The sequence below is a fragment of the Eleginops maclovinus genome, chromosome 21, assembly GCF_036324505.1.
Source record: "Eleginops maclovinus isolate JMC-PN-2008 ecotype Puerto Natales chromosome 21, JC_Emac_rtc_rv5, whole genome shotgun sequence".
Lineage (NCBI taxonomy): Eukaryota > Metazoa > Chordata > Actinopteri > Perciformes > Eleginopidae > Eleginops > Eleginops maclovinus.
In genome coordinates this window covers 7,980,895-7,997,670 of record NC_086369.1, presented here as the reverse complement: position 1 = coordinate 7,997,670, position 16,776 = coordinate 7,980,895, and the positions used below count along the sequence as shown (strand labels likewise).

Sequence of the window (16,776 nt, the reverse complement as noted above, 5' to 3'; positions counted from 1 at the left end):
ATAAATGTATAAAATAGTAAAAAAGAGGACTTTACAATGAGTTAAACAGTTAATATGAACGCTACATATGCAGGCCTGTGCACAATTTGACCCAAGTTAGGCTAATTGAGCTGATTTGCGTGTCCTACTGCAAGGTGAAGCGCACTGGATGTTACAGAAAACACAAACTGCTCATTGTCTCCCGTGTCTAAATTGACTGAATAATGACCTCCGAACAATGATAACTGCATTTAAATGATGATGATTCTCACAAGCTGCAAAATATTCCAGTAGGGATTAAATGACAGCACGTCAGCGGCTCACTTCCAATTGACTCGGAGTGTTTATTACGAGCGAACCAAATGACCATGTTTTCTCTAACACAGCAGAACAAGCGGTCAGGAAAGAGACCCCGCAGCACTGCATGCTAATAGTAATGTAGCGTGTCGGCAGACCAAAGCATGGCGACACTGTTGATATTAATATGCGAGAGGAAAGTGAGTGAGAGCAGAGCTCCTGGGTACCTGCTCTTGCTGTTGAGCCGTTTTCGACGTTGCATTGCCTTCCTTTGCCGTGGTCATGATTCCTTACAGCTGGAGAAAAAGTGTTTCACCGGCAGAAGAGAGACAAAAAAAAAAAATGCAAATACGGAAAGAAACACCGGTGCGGCAGAGAACCGGCAGGCACAAGAAGAAGACTGTGTATTCAAGATGCCTAAAGGATGCGGTCAAGGTGTGAATTAACAAGAGGTGGAAGGAAGGACGCGCTGCTCAAGATAGGAAAACGCAAACGATTTTCAGTGGAAACGAAAGAGAAGAGGAGAGTAGAGGAGGAGACAACCGACAGAGAGAGAGAGAGAGATTCAATATTACAGAAAGCGCGTGCGCGCGCGCACGTACACAAACCCTCTCACACAGCACACTCGCTTGGCTACGTGTTGCAGAGTGAGTGGATATCAATTACAAATTCACATTAAAATTAAATGCTGGAACTGTAATGTTGAATTTATGAGGAATATAGGCTCATCAAATATTCCCTTGCACCCCAGGATGACTTTCCCCCACTTATTTCAATCATTTAGGCCAAATTGTTACATACATATTGATGATTATTATAGTTTTATCAAAAAGTGACTGCAAAATAAAGCTTCATACACTGCCTGGCCAAAAAAAGGTCGCACATTAATATTTAGTTGGACCGCCTTTAGCTTTGATTACGGCATGCATTCGCTGTGGCATCGTTTCCACAAGCTTCTGCAATGTCACAACATGTATTTCTGTCCATAGTTGCATTCATCTTTCGCCAAGATCTTGTATTGATGACGGGAGATTCGGACCACTGCGCAAAGTGTTCTCCAGCACATCCCAAAGATTTTCAACCGGGTTCAGGTGTGGACTCTGTGGTGGCCAATCCATGTGTGAAAATGATGTCTCATGCTCCCTGAACCCCTCTTTCACAATTTGAGCCCGATGGATCCTGGCATTGTCCTCTTGGAATATGCCCATGCCATCAGGGAAGAAAAAATGCATTGATGGAATAACCTGGTCATTCAGTATATTCAGGTAGTCAGCTGACCTCATTCTTTGGGCACATAACATTGCTGAACCTAGACCAGACCAATTGCAGCAACCCCAGATCATAGCACTGCCCCCACAGGCTTGTACAGTAGGCACTAGGCATGATGGGTGCATCACTTCAGCCGCCTCTCTTCTTACCCTAATGCGCCCATCACTCTGGAACAGGGTAAATCTGGAGTCATCAGACCACATGACCTTCTTCCATTGCTCCAGAGTCCAATCGTTATGCTCCCTAGCAAATTGAGGCCGTTTTCTCAGATTAGCTTTACTGACAAGTGTTTTTTTTACGGCTACACAGCTGTTTAGTCCCAATCCCTTCAGTTCCCTTTGCCTTGTGCGTGTGGAAATGATCTTACTTTCACTATTAAACATAGCCGTGAGTTCTACTGTTGTTTTTCTACGATTTGATTTCACCAAACGTTTAAGTGATCATGATAATTCAAGATTTTTTTTCCCGACCACATTCCTTCCTCGAAGATGATGTTTCCCCACTGTCCTTTCAGTTTTTAATAATGCGTTGGACAGTTCTTAACTCGATTTTAGTAGTTTCCGCAATCTCCTTAGATGTTTTCTCTGCTTGATGCATGCCAATAATTTGACTCTTCTGAAACAGATTAACATCTTTTCCACGATCACAGGATATGTCTTTCGACATGACTGTATAACAAATGAGAAGCTACACACTGCATCAGTTAGGGTTAAATAAGTTGTTGCCAGCTGAAACATAATCACCCATGCAGTAATTATCCAATGGGAGGCTCTTACCTATTTGCTTAGTTAAATCCAGGTGGTGACCTTTTTTTTTGGCTGGGTAGTGTATTAATTCATTTGTTAAAGACAATGCTATTGTAAATTTGCTGGTGAACTTGGCAAGTAGACATTTGTAACAATCTTGCTGTGATTAAAAACAAAACACGAACGTCGTCCAGCACTGTAGAGTTATTCATGAAACTGAAATCTTAAGTGGCCTGAGTATAATGTACCCGGATAAAATGTTATACTCATAGCTGCAGCAAAAGTCATAACACTCAATCTGAGTCAATAGTGAGATTGTTGGAAATGATATTTAAGAAATTAGTAGCTGTAAAAAAATCTTTGACTCTACAATAAAGTGTTACTTCCCTCAGTTCGAGAATTTAACTAAATCTTTGAGACTGGAATATAATAAGCATAATCAGTTTACTGCAGCGGCACTGAAAACAACCTCTCATGTTCCATTTTAGGATAAGAACCAGACATTCTTTCATGGGCTTGTTAAATTAATCACATCTACACACAGTGATGTAAATTCCCTATTTCACATGGCAAGGAAATTACTTTGATTTGTTCTAAGATGTACTTTATGTTAATAAATACCTTTATCTTTATATTGCAGGTGAGTGACCCAATGTGCTTCACCGTTAATTAAAACAGGTGGCACTCGGTGAAGTCAATTCCCCTAGAATCCTGAGTGAGAGTCTGCAGTGTTGCTATATGTGGCTAGCAGAGCACAGCAAGTAGATATCCTTCAAAAAGCTAGCCCTCAAAGGTGACAATTCACTGTTGGACACTTTTTACTTTTGTTAGTTACTTCTCTAAATGTGCATTCACTATTTTTCCCAAAATATGTCCCCAAATACAGGGTACAGGAAACTACTGTATATCAATTACAACAGAATATTCCATTTCATACTTGAATAAATTAAGAGCTAAATTGGAGCAACAGCGGAATTTTTCAATGCTATCTTATTTTAGCAATCTAGCATTAATTAGAATTAGGCACTATTGGATTGTTTTGCCTACGACAAAGCAAAATTATGCAGTAATAATTACTCTAGATGAAAAAGCTAAGGGATCAACAACTATTCGTACCAAGCAAAAAATAACAGATCAAACAATCCAATAGCTGTTGAGACAGTTTATCAGAAATTAAAATTGCATTAGAGGAAGGGTCAGAAGGCTTGTGGGAAAGATTCATTTCTGTGAGAGAAAAAAAAAGAGGAAATCATAAAAAATAATGACAAAGTGAATGAGAGACAACATTTGTTATTTTAGTAGAATGAAAACTAAAACCCATGAAAAAGTCTAATATTTCACAAGCTCATGTATTAACGCTATATCTGCAATGATGGAAATGTAGTCTAATTGAGGATAATGTTCTCAAAGAGATTGGCTTACGAGATACTTTCAATTTGAGTAAAGGTCATGATGCGTGATGTATGAAAGAGAATGACAGCCCACCCAGAGTTTACAGACGCATGAACTTATGGCTCAAAACTACATTAGCTGCCTCCTCCAACAACACAGCTTGAGTTTACCATCAAGATGATGATGTATGAATCTGAAACGACTTCTCAACAGCCAATCAATCAGTTACAAACTAATGACGACCACTCAGGGCCAAAGCCCTATTGGCTGTTGACTGATGCAATGTGGTCAGACCCATGGCAGCCGAGAACACAACACCACCTTATTGAGGCTGTGTTACAGAGAGCGTACAAACCTCACGTCTATAATGTTGACAAATGGAGACGAGACGGCAGTGATGAATGCTTTCTGGGGGTGACTTGTTTAAATACACATTCTCGGAAAGTCGTTAAGGCACTTACTGATTGTACCTAAGAAATTGATCCATCCACTCACATGTCAATCAAGGCAAGCCCAGCTTGCAACCCGTCTAATGAACTTCCTGGAGCAGCTTTTACCCAATTAAAACTTCAACCTAATCAATACATGCTGTAATCAGAAAAGAGAAGATCAGAAAAACTGAAGCATTATTTAGGCGTAGATAAAAAAGTATAGCTCCTGGGTAATGGTTGCAGAGTTAAAAAAAACAATCGCTCTTCTTAAAGAGACATATCCAATTAACAGTGCAAAATGTGTGGCTTACACTTTTTTTAGATTTATTCAAAGAAGCCATGAGATGGACTCAATTACTGAAAGGTATCTAAAAAATAAAAATACACGTGCAACCTTTTTTAAAATAGCCTATACAGGCTGAGATGACAGAAAAAGGAAAGGAATCCAAAATCAAATCAAGGGAACGCGGAAAGAGCTGATACTTTTATCATTGGATTGAATTAAAAAGTGAAGGGCTGCTGGTGTGGTTGTCGATTGAATTAAATGTATGTTTTATTTCTTCAATTTAATATGAAAAACACAAACCAAAGCAAAGTTTGATTATTTTAGTAATCTTTTCCTGAAAAGCTCTGGCTGTACAGCTTTTTAATTGAGAAAATTGAGAAAAGCATTTCTAAAAAAGCATTAAATCCCTGGTTATGAGAGGGATCATGCACATAACATGGACATCTGGTGTGTCTTCTTTGCTGCAGTGTCTTGATGAAACTCTAGGAAGTTAGAAATCACAGCGAGGCAGTGCTATGCTTTGAGAAAGAATATACAGTATGATTATTTAAACAGAATATATAGGTATATCTTTTCAGTTATTCCACCCAAATATGTATAAAATGTCGTCCCTGTTTGTTTTTTTAAGCTTATGCATGCACACGTCCATATCCATAAAATGTGTCCCAACACAGTTATTTTTGGAGAAAATGGAAAATAAAAAAATATATTTGGGGATTTATAGCCAGCTCCACTCTCCTAGAACATATTCTGTCAGTGCCATGGCCTAAGCCATCTATCAGTGTTAAATTAATTCCTATACCAAACCCTTCAATACAGCAAGCCCCCAGTGCGTACAATATAGCCAGGGGAACAAGTGTAATGGGATGTTTGAAAAACAAAAAATGTTCACTGCTATAACATCGCATGACTTGTTTGATAAAATAGATTAAGGATCCATTTATTTCCTTATGGGCTGCATTGGTATTTCTTGGACATTCGATTTTGATATAAAAATGTGTTATGATGGAAGAAGCTTGCTTACAAAATAAGACCCAATATCTCAGGGCTCCTCGTGGATGAATAAGTGATTACTGTGCCGTCAACACAGACCAAAGGTCTGGGATTCACACACATGAGACTCAGCTTCCTAGGTGAAGCGTCGTAGGATTGTGTGCTTCAATTTTTTCAACTCTAACTTGTCTGACACATGACGGCAAACATTGGGATATTGAAAAAAAAAAAAAAGTAATTGCTTTTCTTACTTCCTTTTGCTCCCTCCCCAATGTGAATACTCTATGTGAGGTCCTTACATAAATACAGTTAGGAGCGATCAGCCTGACGGAGAGGGGATGTATCAGGATGCAGTTTCTCCTCTTGTCGGCATACAGCACTTTATGCCAGGTGTGACTCACCAGCCTTCACACCACTCAGCCGGGAAATGTCAACAGAGCCAGATTCCACCGTTGTGCAGATGACGTTGTGATTCTTATTTCCATACTTTGTGTGCAGTAGGGAGGTGTGAATTCTGTGAACATTTTCATTTTGTATAGGTTTTACAAAATGTTTTATCCCTGAGCTAAAACATGCTGATGACATATTCTCAACAGGTGTTGCAAGGACATACTATTGTTTTTCAAGGCTTTTTAATCATGACAACAATGGTTGGTTCATATATTAAATGTTTGTTTTTTTCAGGATGACTCTAAGTCCGTGCTTAATGTTTTTCACTAAGATTGCAGATCCGTCAACTTCTGAAGGACTAACACTTCCTGCTACATTTACTGTAAAGCCTCCAGACAGTACCTGCTAACACATTTAGAGCCCTGCTAAAAAGCCAGCATACTATAACACACTTCAGCAGCAGGTAAATGCTCAACTCATAGACTGATCCAGGCACCGTCAAAAGCCTCACTGTGCTAAAATAGATTTCAGAACCACTTAATGGACAGCTCAAATGGTGCATTTCAATGCCAAATCCTTTCACAGACTAGAAGGGACATGATGAGTCATCACATGTCCCCCGCAATGCTATCATTATTTCTAAATTGACATGGCTGTAAGCAATTTATTCTAGTATGACACATCATTATTGTTCATTGCAATGTTAAATCACTATCTAGACGTTTTTTACCTTAACTAACTAACATTTTTAAATAATGCTACTGTAGCTCCAGCGCCTACATTTTCTTGTGAGTACAAGCCTCAAAAGTAGTATTTGCTCAGTTACAAACATCAGTTGGCCCCTTCCCTACTCCTACCCCCCTACTTCTGGTGCACTTGATGAATGATAAATAATATTTGTATTCCCCTTTTATTACATGTAGTTAATTCAAACCAAGTTAAAACTGTATGATTATTTTAAGTGCCACTATTATAGCTGTTAAATAAAATTATAAGAATTAGAAATCTTATCTTATCTTATGTGTCCAAATTGTACTTGAGTTAACACTTAACAGCAATAAACAATCTTTCCCTTTCTGTTTGGTCAAAAGGTAAAAATCCAATGGTTTCCAATGATGAGACAACATCTGGAGTTTCTGATCCTAAACCATTACTACATTTGAAATCTCAAATGGCGGTATTTCTGACAATGTTGTGTGAACCAGACCAAAACTAACCACTACTGTATATCAGATGTTCACAAGCTAGTTAGCAGAAAAACATCACTAGGTCATGTTGATTTGTTTAAACGTTCCTCTAATCTTTTTCCCCCTTTGAAAATGTGCAGCGTATTACTAACAGTAATTCAAACCAAAAAAGAAAACACAACCAGTAACGAGTGAACACTGTTTTAAAAAAACAAACAACAAGTGAACAACACTTTTTGCTTACATTAAAATGTATGTGACTGTTCATTAACCATGTAAAAAAAAGACTTCTTTGGGATTCAGACTACAGAAAAAAGAACACAACCTGCCTCGTAATTATATGCAACTGGTCTGGTGTTATAGCAGTGTGCTCCTTTAAAGCTCATTCAATAAACAGTAAGCCACAAAACTGTGTGGATCAGCAGTTTTTTTCTCCGCCTAAACGAGAAATAGAACTGTGGCTCCAAACGTTGTAAGCATTTATTCCACAGGGGCGTTAAGATAATACCCAGTTTCTCCCAAATGACTCATGGTCTCAACATTTAAAAGTGACCGACAATAAACAGCAAACAGACCCTTAAAATACATAGTGTGAAGTTGTGGCGCAAATAAATGAAGTAATAAACAATGTAAATAAAACAATCCTCTTTTTCCAAGATAAGTCATCTTTATTAATATACAACTGCAGTGGTTTAGCTGAGGCTGCTGAGGGTGTTGCTCAGTCTCTACACCATGATAAATCACAAGTCGGGACAACATTTGTCACAGCAGGCCACAAGTCCTTTCATCAGCCAGGTCTTTCGCTCCCCCCACCTCCCTTGGTCTCCCACTTGCCTCTCATTCCTTTAACCTCCATGGTAGTTTCATTCCTCAGAGAAAAGCTTTGTTGGGAATTTGTCACTGCCCAAGTTTCTATGCTGTGTTAGCCATGCCCTTGGGTTTCTAATCGGGCCAGGAGTGCAAGGTGGTGCTGAGATAGAAATGGAGCTTGGTTGTGGTGCTCTCTAACACAGGCAGAAGAAGACTAGATGATATACGGCAAGGTTCTCACAGGTAGGACACTAGTGCCATAGGGGGAATTTGAAAACACAGACTTTATGGATAGACACCACAATAGTGGGTGAATAGTGCAAAAATACAAATAAAACTGTACTGCAATGGATCTTGAATATGAGGGGGACTGTAAAAAGATCCTTTTTTATAGGCACTGTTGCCAATTTTCTACTCGACAAACCCCTTGGAATAACACAACTAACAAAAGCCGCCCTGCCGTGATATACTACATGTTTCTTGTCAGTTCACTTCAAAATAATACAGCAGGGACATCATAGCATCAGGAAGAAAGTGATGATCTGAAGGTAATACTGGCACCAAGTCTGTATCCCAAAGGCAAGAGATAAAACAGATCTGTACATTTACATCTCAATTACTCTGCCTGCAGCTTTGAAGATGGAACAAATCAGCCTTGATCTCAAGCTTATTAAGGGGTATTTATAGAAGAAAAAGTATTCCAGATATGCAGCGTATAGAGTAGAGTATTATTTTGTATGAAGATGAGGTGTGGCTGAATTAGAATATTAAAAGTGAGATTGGAAGCAGGGGGATAGTTCCTCAAAGCAGGCAATAAAATACCTCATTAAACTTCTTGTCTCCTTAGACGGAAGATAAGCAACTGGGTATGAAAAAGTAGATTTGACAAAGAAAAACCACATAACCTCGACGGCAGTGATTCATTATCAAAATTACTCCTTTTATTGAGCTTTCCTGATTCTAGATCAAAGCCACCTGCATACCAGTAATGACATGGTTTTCAATAACAAGGATTTTTTTGCTTGAATAGAGTTTATCATGAGATGCATATGGTGAAGAATTTCTCTCTCTGAAAACCTTTAACAAATGTACCCTAAAATAAAGTACAAAACATGTTCTGACGTGGACAGTAGCTACAGTATAGTAACACGTATTACATCAGTAGCTATGAGGGCTATATTATGGTCAAATGTATGGAAGCGATTTCACAAACAGGGAGTAGAGGAGAGGGCTTAAGCACACAGCCTTGAGGGGCTCCTGTGTTGAGGATCAGGGTGGAGGATGTTATGTTTCCCGTCCGCACTGCCTTGGTCTGCCCGTCAATTTATATTATGATGAAGTTATTTGTTTTATTAAACCTCAGTTTGTTTAAAACGAGGACAATAATGTGACAATCGTCTATGAGGTTATAAAGAATCTAGACTCATCTAAAGTCTTTCTATGGAAGAGGTTTTTATTATTCGCTGAGAGGGTTCAAATGAGCCCTTTTATTTTCTGTATTATTTTTCAAAGACACATTTATGTTTGAGCATAACATTTAATGGACCTTTACACCTAAATGTTACGACTTAACACATGTTATGCTGGTGCAACATAATAGCTGTGTGACGTTATGTTTGCTTTGATGATTAATCATTGTATAGTTGCCCAATATAATTAAACAGTGACCTGCTTTGTTAGCAACAGAGGAGAACACCAGGGAGGGGGTTAAGGAGTGAAGACTTCTGAATGCCAGAAGCCAGTTCCCTGCCTTACACTCCCTCTCTGGCAGTACACTTCCTCTTATCAAGCAACAGGCCAGCCACTCAATTGCCTGGGGTAGACGACTTGACCTTCCACTGTTCTTCAGCAAGGGACACAAGCTGCTGGAGAATTTTCCGATAGGCCGCGGGAAAACCTGCCGAACTAATTTACTTGAAACTGATTCGTGAGCAAATGCATTCCACAGCAAATATCAGGCCTGGAAAGCAGGGCTCTGCAAAATGAGGGGTAAGTCTATCAATGGAACAAAGTGTGACATCAGGAGGCAGAAGATAGTATGGAAGACTGATAACGAGAGAAAAAGAAAATGTATGGTAGCGAACGTACTGTTATCAGTGTCTTATACTGTGAAAAATGCAGTCATAGGCAGACTTTTTATTTAGGCTAAAGATGGTTCATGGTTTCATATAAGACCCATGGAAATATAAATGATTGACTTGAGCCCTGCATCGTATCTGTTAATATGACTTGCCAGAACATTTTCTATCTTTTTTTGTATACTGTATATTTCACATATATATACAACCATGTTTCACGTATGCCAACAACTGAATATACTGTTCTGATGGGTATGCAGCCCTAAACCAAACATGTGTGGACAATACAACATATTTTACTGTGGACAGAGTAGTAGTGGGCGACAGTAGCCCGTCTTAAGGGACTCAACTTTGGAACCGGATGGGTTGCCAGAAAGAGACCCAGTAAGAAGTACAGAGAGTGAACTCGGAAGCACTGGAAATGTGCCCTTGATCCCAGACCCTTCACTGCTCCCCGGGTGCTAAATATTAGCTCTTAATACCAGAAAGGGTTAAATGCAGAGAGCACATTTCACTTGTGTGTGCAGTGCTGTGTGCATGATGATTCAAGAGGAATTCCTCCTCCATTTCCATTGACAATAGTATGCTATATATACTATTCTATGAAGAAATACACAATGTTATCCAAAGCTGCAAGGACAAAGAACAAAAAAGTGAAATAAAAAAACAGCAAAACAAAAACCATGCAAGCAAATAAGAAAATTCTAAAGGTTGAACTGAAGGTTTAATATTCTCTATTCACTTCATTATTCTCTTCATCATTGAATATCTATGGATTCAAATATGTATTTCTATACTGTAAATACTGATTGAACACATTCTGGTTATCATCAATAATCCAGAAGATATATCATCTTTGTAACTCAGTTGCTTTTGGGTATATGATGGTAAAAATGAGATTGTTTGAATTACTGCTAGAGTTACGACAGAATGACACAAAGTCAGAGCCTTCATGAAGAAAAGAAAGGTTTTGAATCAGAAACTAGTATTTGATGCAAAATGACAACTTCAGCTACATTTGGAACGCTCAGTCAGCCATCTGCTGAGAATGACATTGTAGAAATACAAATACACAGCTCGTGTCAGTGAGCAAGGTGTGTTTCTGGGGGGGAAACATTGCACTCAGACTGTCAAATCAAAGCTAAATCAAAACACTGCATGGTCGGTTGATCAAAGTGTCAATGAAGACCCGTGAGAGTCCAATGCTTCCCACTGAGCAGAAATACAAGCTGTTAGAGTGAAGACGAATGCATCTAGGGAGGACAGAAAAGCAGTCAGATAAACAATTTGCTCAGTACAGAATCATGGCTAGGGAGGAGATGGAAAGGATTAGACTGTTCTTTATGTATTATTTATCAGGGGTTCAAATTTGAAGATGCTGTGCTTTCAATAAAGTGTACTCAAACACTGGAACGCAATTTCTTTCTCTCTGTAGCAGAATAATTCGGTCTGCAAACAATGAGTGAAAAATGAACTGCTTTAAGTATTGGCTTCGAGCATCATTTCCTGCAGAAGAATTAAAATTCAGATAAATCCTGATTTAGTAGCTCACCTAATACCCCATCTTACAAATCCAAAGGAAGCAAAGCTAAAGAGAGATAAGCTGATAATAAGACACCACAGAGAGCTGCGATCACAAGGAGCACCTCGTCTAGTAAAGTGAAATATGCATTGATGAATTCATTAAGGGCTTTACAGGGGCAGAGGCCCCCGCACAGGAGGGACCAGGAGGCCACTGTACTGTATGAGGGGACTGGTAATATTTCTTGCTGAAAAGTCAATTGAATCATAACAAAGACAACTACAAGAAAAGTATGAAGCCATTGAAGTCTTGGTGTCTTGCTCCAATGTAATGTTCTTTTTTTTAACCTGTCTTTGCCCAGGACCTATTTTCGGAAATTTGCCATCCTTTTTTGTCCCAGACAACAATACTTTCATGTTCTGTAGAGCATCATTTGTTAAATATTATATAGTTCGATCATCAAACACTTTTCATTAACCTTAAAAGTAATTTGTTGTTGCAGTGTGTTAAATACTGTATAGGGACTTTTATTCAGTCTAAAACTGAATATCTTCATTTTTTGGATTGACAAAACAAGACATAAATATCACATTGGATTTAGAGGAACTGGGATTGATACATTTCAGTATTTTCTGACACAATTATTTGAAGAATCCAGAAAACAATCATCGTTAATGAACATGATTACACATTGCAAAAATAATGTTCTAACATATGCCAGACAAACTACTCTCCCTGGCTTTAAACAATTCTTCCTGGATTGCCCACATAACAACAACAACAACAACAAATGATCATTCATGTTATTATGAAAATGCCATCCGGCAGCTGTGAGGCTGTAATCGAGAAGAGAAAATCTTTTTTGCAACTAGAGCCCAAGTGTACGTTTGAATAATCCTCCGTTGTTTTGCGGGTTGATTAGGGAACACTGCTGGGACAGGAAGTCCACCTCCCACTCTCTCTCTTACCCTTTTCATCAAATGGACGCAAAGCTACAGTGGGCTGGCGATAATTAGTAGACATTGGTGCCAAAGAGAGAGTGCATCATGGCGTTGTTTGGATGTTTTTTGGCCAATTGTACATAACCCAGACGCTCAGGCTGCAATTGTGCAAGAGGATCAGACGGGAAATAGAATCCTAGAGTAAACAGGGGTAGTGGATTACCTCTCAGATGACAATGGATGCTTGGTGTCTTCAGTCCTCAAAATAAAGAGGAGGTAGAAAAAACCCTCTTTAATGTTGGTGCGAAAATGTTACACATAGATCTAGGCTTCAAGTAAAAGATAAAGTCAAAAGAAATTGTGTATGAAATCGTTTCTGTTTAGACAGCATGATCGACATGAAAGAGAGCATCAAATCGCTCTGATTCGTCTCATTTACCGCAGAAGCATTCAACAATGAATCACTGCATCCTGTTATCATCTGGGGGCGTTCAGGATCAGCAGCCCTCCCTCTGAATAATATCTGTTGGATTCGGGGTCCATCTGAAGTCACAGTCTTATCACCTTTCAGCAGTTTCATCAGCAGGCCTTTACAGCTGTCAACCTTTACTAATTCTGCTGTTATCTGCTGCAGCACAGTCTGCAGCTAGGACTTAACACCTTTACTGCACACATGCTCACACATCCTCACACTGGGGGTTAGACAGATAACAGTAACCAGGGGCAATCTAGATTGCTTTGGAAACTCAGAGAGCATATAGAAACATCCTGGTTTTTAAATGTTTATGTTATCTATATGGTTTGAACGTTAAATATGTTTATCTCCAAAACTTGGTTTAATACTCGATCATAATTTAAAAATATATATATTTGTGGGGTACTTGACTGTATTTATGTCAATATGTTTTGATATTTTTGCAGTGACTTCTGGAATCGCAGTCACCAATCCAACACATTACATGTTGACTTTAATTAAATGTATTATGTCAACAAGTTCCACATAGCTGTATTAGGTTAGTTGAAAGCAATAATATTAAGTTGAACCTAATATTTTTGATTTAAACTAAATACTATTGCTTTCAACTAATCTAATACAGTTATGTGGTACTTGTTGACATAATACATTTAATTACATCACAGTTTTTTCAGTGTAAGCTAACCGATTCGTTATGAATACAATATTCAACAACCAAGAGGTTATAAAGAAAAGATTTTCAGTTTGGTTCCTGGATCACATTTTTAGCAGTGTACAAATTCCAGTCAGATGCACTCAGGAGTAACTCTCAGGGTGAGCACAAATTAGTCCAAACAAACCCCTACCGAGCTTTGATAAAGTGCCACACACCAACTCCACTCCAAAGGATGGGGACATTTCCTGACAGAGCTTTGACATGGACATGGGGAGCCAGTCGATTCAAAATAACAGCCATCTACAACAAATATGGTGTGGTTGAGAGAAAGGGGTGTTTACCAAGCTCTGCCAAGTCCTTTTGATAATATTGGTCGAAAAAGAGCAGCGCATTGCCATTGTTAATAAGACATTTTGGAGTGTCATTCCCCAAAATATGTTCCCTTACTGTCAACAGCTTGTGTTATTTGCATGCGACATAGGCCTTTAAACAGACAAATGTTCCATTATCATTGCATAATGAAAGAAGCTTTGTCAAATTCAAATATAAATATTTGATTGCAATTACTGCGGGGAACAACCTAGGATTTTGTGCAAGTAATAGCTAACAAGAGTATAATAGCAGAATAAGGAAGTATTCATCTGCTCTTACTGTGTGTAACACAATACACACCCAAAAGAACATCTCGCATCTCAGAAATACACTCATTTCATAATAAAAAAATAAAACAAGCAAGAATCAACAGTGATCAGTTATCAGTAGATGGAGAGACAATGAAACTCACATTCATCATTATCATATAGTGCTCAAATAAAAATATCATAAGTGTTTGGACAAAAAGGAAAATTAACCATTTTAGTGTAGAAATCTGCTCATTTCAAATTCGTAGATCTTTTCTTTCTCTAGCTTCTTCCATCATCCAGGTGTTTTTTCTTTAGACATTCAACTCACTAAAATCATTGCTCGGATAAGCAGACCTGACAACCCTTACAAAGAGGATGAACAATACTACCTCAACACCTTTTAGGGAAGTGAAAGTGAACTTTATCATTTTTAACCAAACTGTCAATTAAAAAACAAAAAACACATTTTGAAAACTTTCTGGTTCAACTTCCATCTAAAACGGTAGAAAATCCCTGAGAATGATCATGTCTTTAAGTTGTCTTCAGTATCAAAGTAACCCAGTGGCATTGCTTTATACATCAATAAGGAATGTGTAATGACAGTTTAGTGTTATTTTTTATTATTATTTTGTTGTGGTAACACCTTTTACAACATGCTTTTGCGATACTATGTTTTTGATACGGTCAGGCCAATAGAGCTCCTTGAATTTGAATACAATTTTGCATACTTTTTTTAATTTCCTGGATCCTAAAAAGTACACGGCAGGACATACATGGCTCAATATTGCAAAAATTCTTTTTTAAATGTTGTACTAAAAAAAACACATTTTAAGTAACATTTAATGATAAAATGCCATGACACTGGTCACTTGCAAACTTCTCTTGCACTTTTTAATTGATATTTTATTCTTCTTGCTCTATTTTTATATATTTTTTAAATGTGTTCTATTGTTTTATGCCTTAATTATATTCATATTGCATTGATGAAGGATCCTGACTTATAACAACTCCCATAAATATTGTACCTAGTGTGCATACGACAATAACACTGTGGTATCTTTCAATAGTGTACATGAACATGTATCATTTACATTTAAATGGGAACATATTTTACACTACAAGCAATAAAATCAAACAGAATAAAAAGGAACAAAACAAAAAAGGAAGTAAAGGTGAATGAAATGCCAGCCTACTTGTTTTTTTGTTTTGTTTTACGTTTTTTAAAATGAGACCAGGAGAATCAAATGTAGCCCTAAGAAAGTGATAACTGACTGAGATTATGGCCACAACATGATTCCTTTTTAAATCACTCAAAGAATGAAGAACACCTGTCAGGATCAAAGTTTCTGTATTTTTAGTTTAGTTTAACTTTGAAATGTGTCTTGTTTTGTCACTTCCTGTCTTTAGTTTCCCTCCTGTCTGGTTGTCTGATCGTGCTCACCTGTTGCCCCTTTGTTTCTCCTCCCCCTTCCCAGCTGTTTCTTTTCTTGTGATTACCCTCTTCTGTATTTAGTCTGGTCTTTCCTTTGTGTTCTTTGTCACGTTGTCGTTATTTTGCCTGTGCCCTGAACCCTTTTGGATCTCCCGTTTTCAGCCCTCCCTCTTCCACTGGTTTGTCCGTGTTTTAATTTAATACTTTTCTTTCGTTCTACCTTTTGTCTGCATTTTTGTTAACAGCTTTTTTTTATAAATAAAAGCTTGCCCTCTGTTACATTTGAACCCCTGTCTCCTCTATTGCTTTTGCATCTGGGTCCTCTCTCCAATCCTGACAACACCAGTGACAAAATACATTAATATTAAATACTGTACTAGTTTCAGAAATGGCTCAAGACCTATACTGACAAAAAGAAGGGGATAGATATTGGAAAAGGCCGGAAATAGAGCTGACATGTACTAACATATTTCATATGTGATTTGAGTCATGCCTGTTTGGCCTGAGTTTTGTATAAATACATACAGTTTAATTAGAAAAGATTCACGGCCTGGCTGACTCATGCCAGTTGAGGGAGTTGACCGCTAATACATTTCTTTGCAGTGACCACAGTCTCCAGTTCATGAATAATAAATGTGCTGATTCTATTCTACACTCAGACTTTCCCCTCATATGAAATTCACACTGCAATATCCCTCTCAATACAGCTCACAAGAAGTGTCAGACCTGAACACTAAACAATGGAGTTACATACTTTTTTAAAATTATGGTGTCACTTGCAGTCTAAGTGACAATAAATTAATTTACTTTTAACAAGTGAGTCTGAAAGCTTTATTAAGTCATGGACATAAGAACGAATATATGTAAAAAGGAAGACATCTAAATCACTCCAAGCGCCATCATTTCTCAAATAATTAGACAGGCTGTTACGTGCCAGGCAGGCTGTACTACACCCTCAGCTGGCCTATCAGCAGCCACGGCCAGTCATGAAGGAGGCACCCAGGAAGCATTCTTCCTCTCAGACCCGGGGTACGGTCGAATTGTCCAAAAATCAGCTCCTATCGTCTATTCCTATCCACTACACCTTGACCCCTGTGTGAAACATCACGGGGTTAAAAGGACTGCGGTGCTTTGAGAATCCGACTGCACTACCACTATCCAACGATTTTATGATGCGCCAGCGGATGTTATTAATGTGTGTCTGCTGTGGGAAAAGCGGACTACTGAAAGACATATACTTTGCACCGCAGTGTTGTAGTCAAGTCACTAT

The 16,776-nt window shown here is 38.3% G+C and overlaps 1 protein-coding gene across 3 annotated transcripts in view; it reads right to left on the bottom strand.

Annotated features, from left to right (window-relative positions):
- The window catches only part of LOC134883864 (dipeptidyl aminopeptidase-like protein 6), a 193,991-nt gene that overhangs the window by 96,555 nt on the left and 80,660 nt on the right, over positions 1–16,776 (bottom strand). Inside the window, exon 1 of one of the 3 annotated variants that reach the window (XM_063912327.1) lies at positions 504–728. The exons of the other annotated variants lie outside the window; for them this stretch is intronic. Coding sequence (XP_063768397.1) covers positions 504–560 — 57 coding nt within the window. The 5' untranslated portion in view covers positions 561–728. Of the gene's footprint in view, positions 1–503; positions 729–16,776 lie in introns of those variants that run through there. 3 annotated transcript variants of the gene reach the window in all.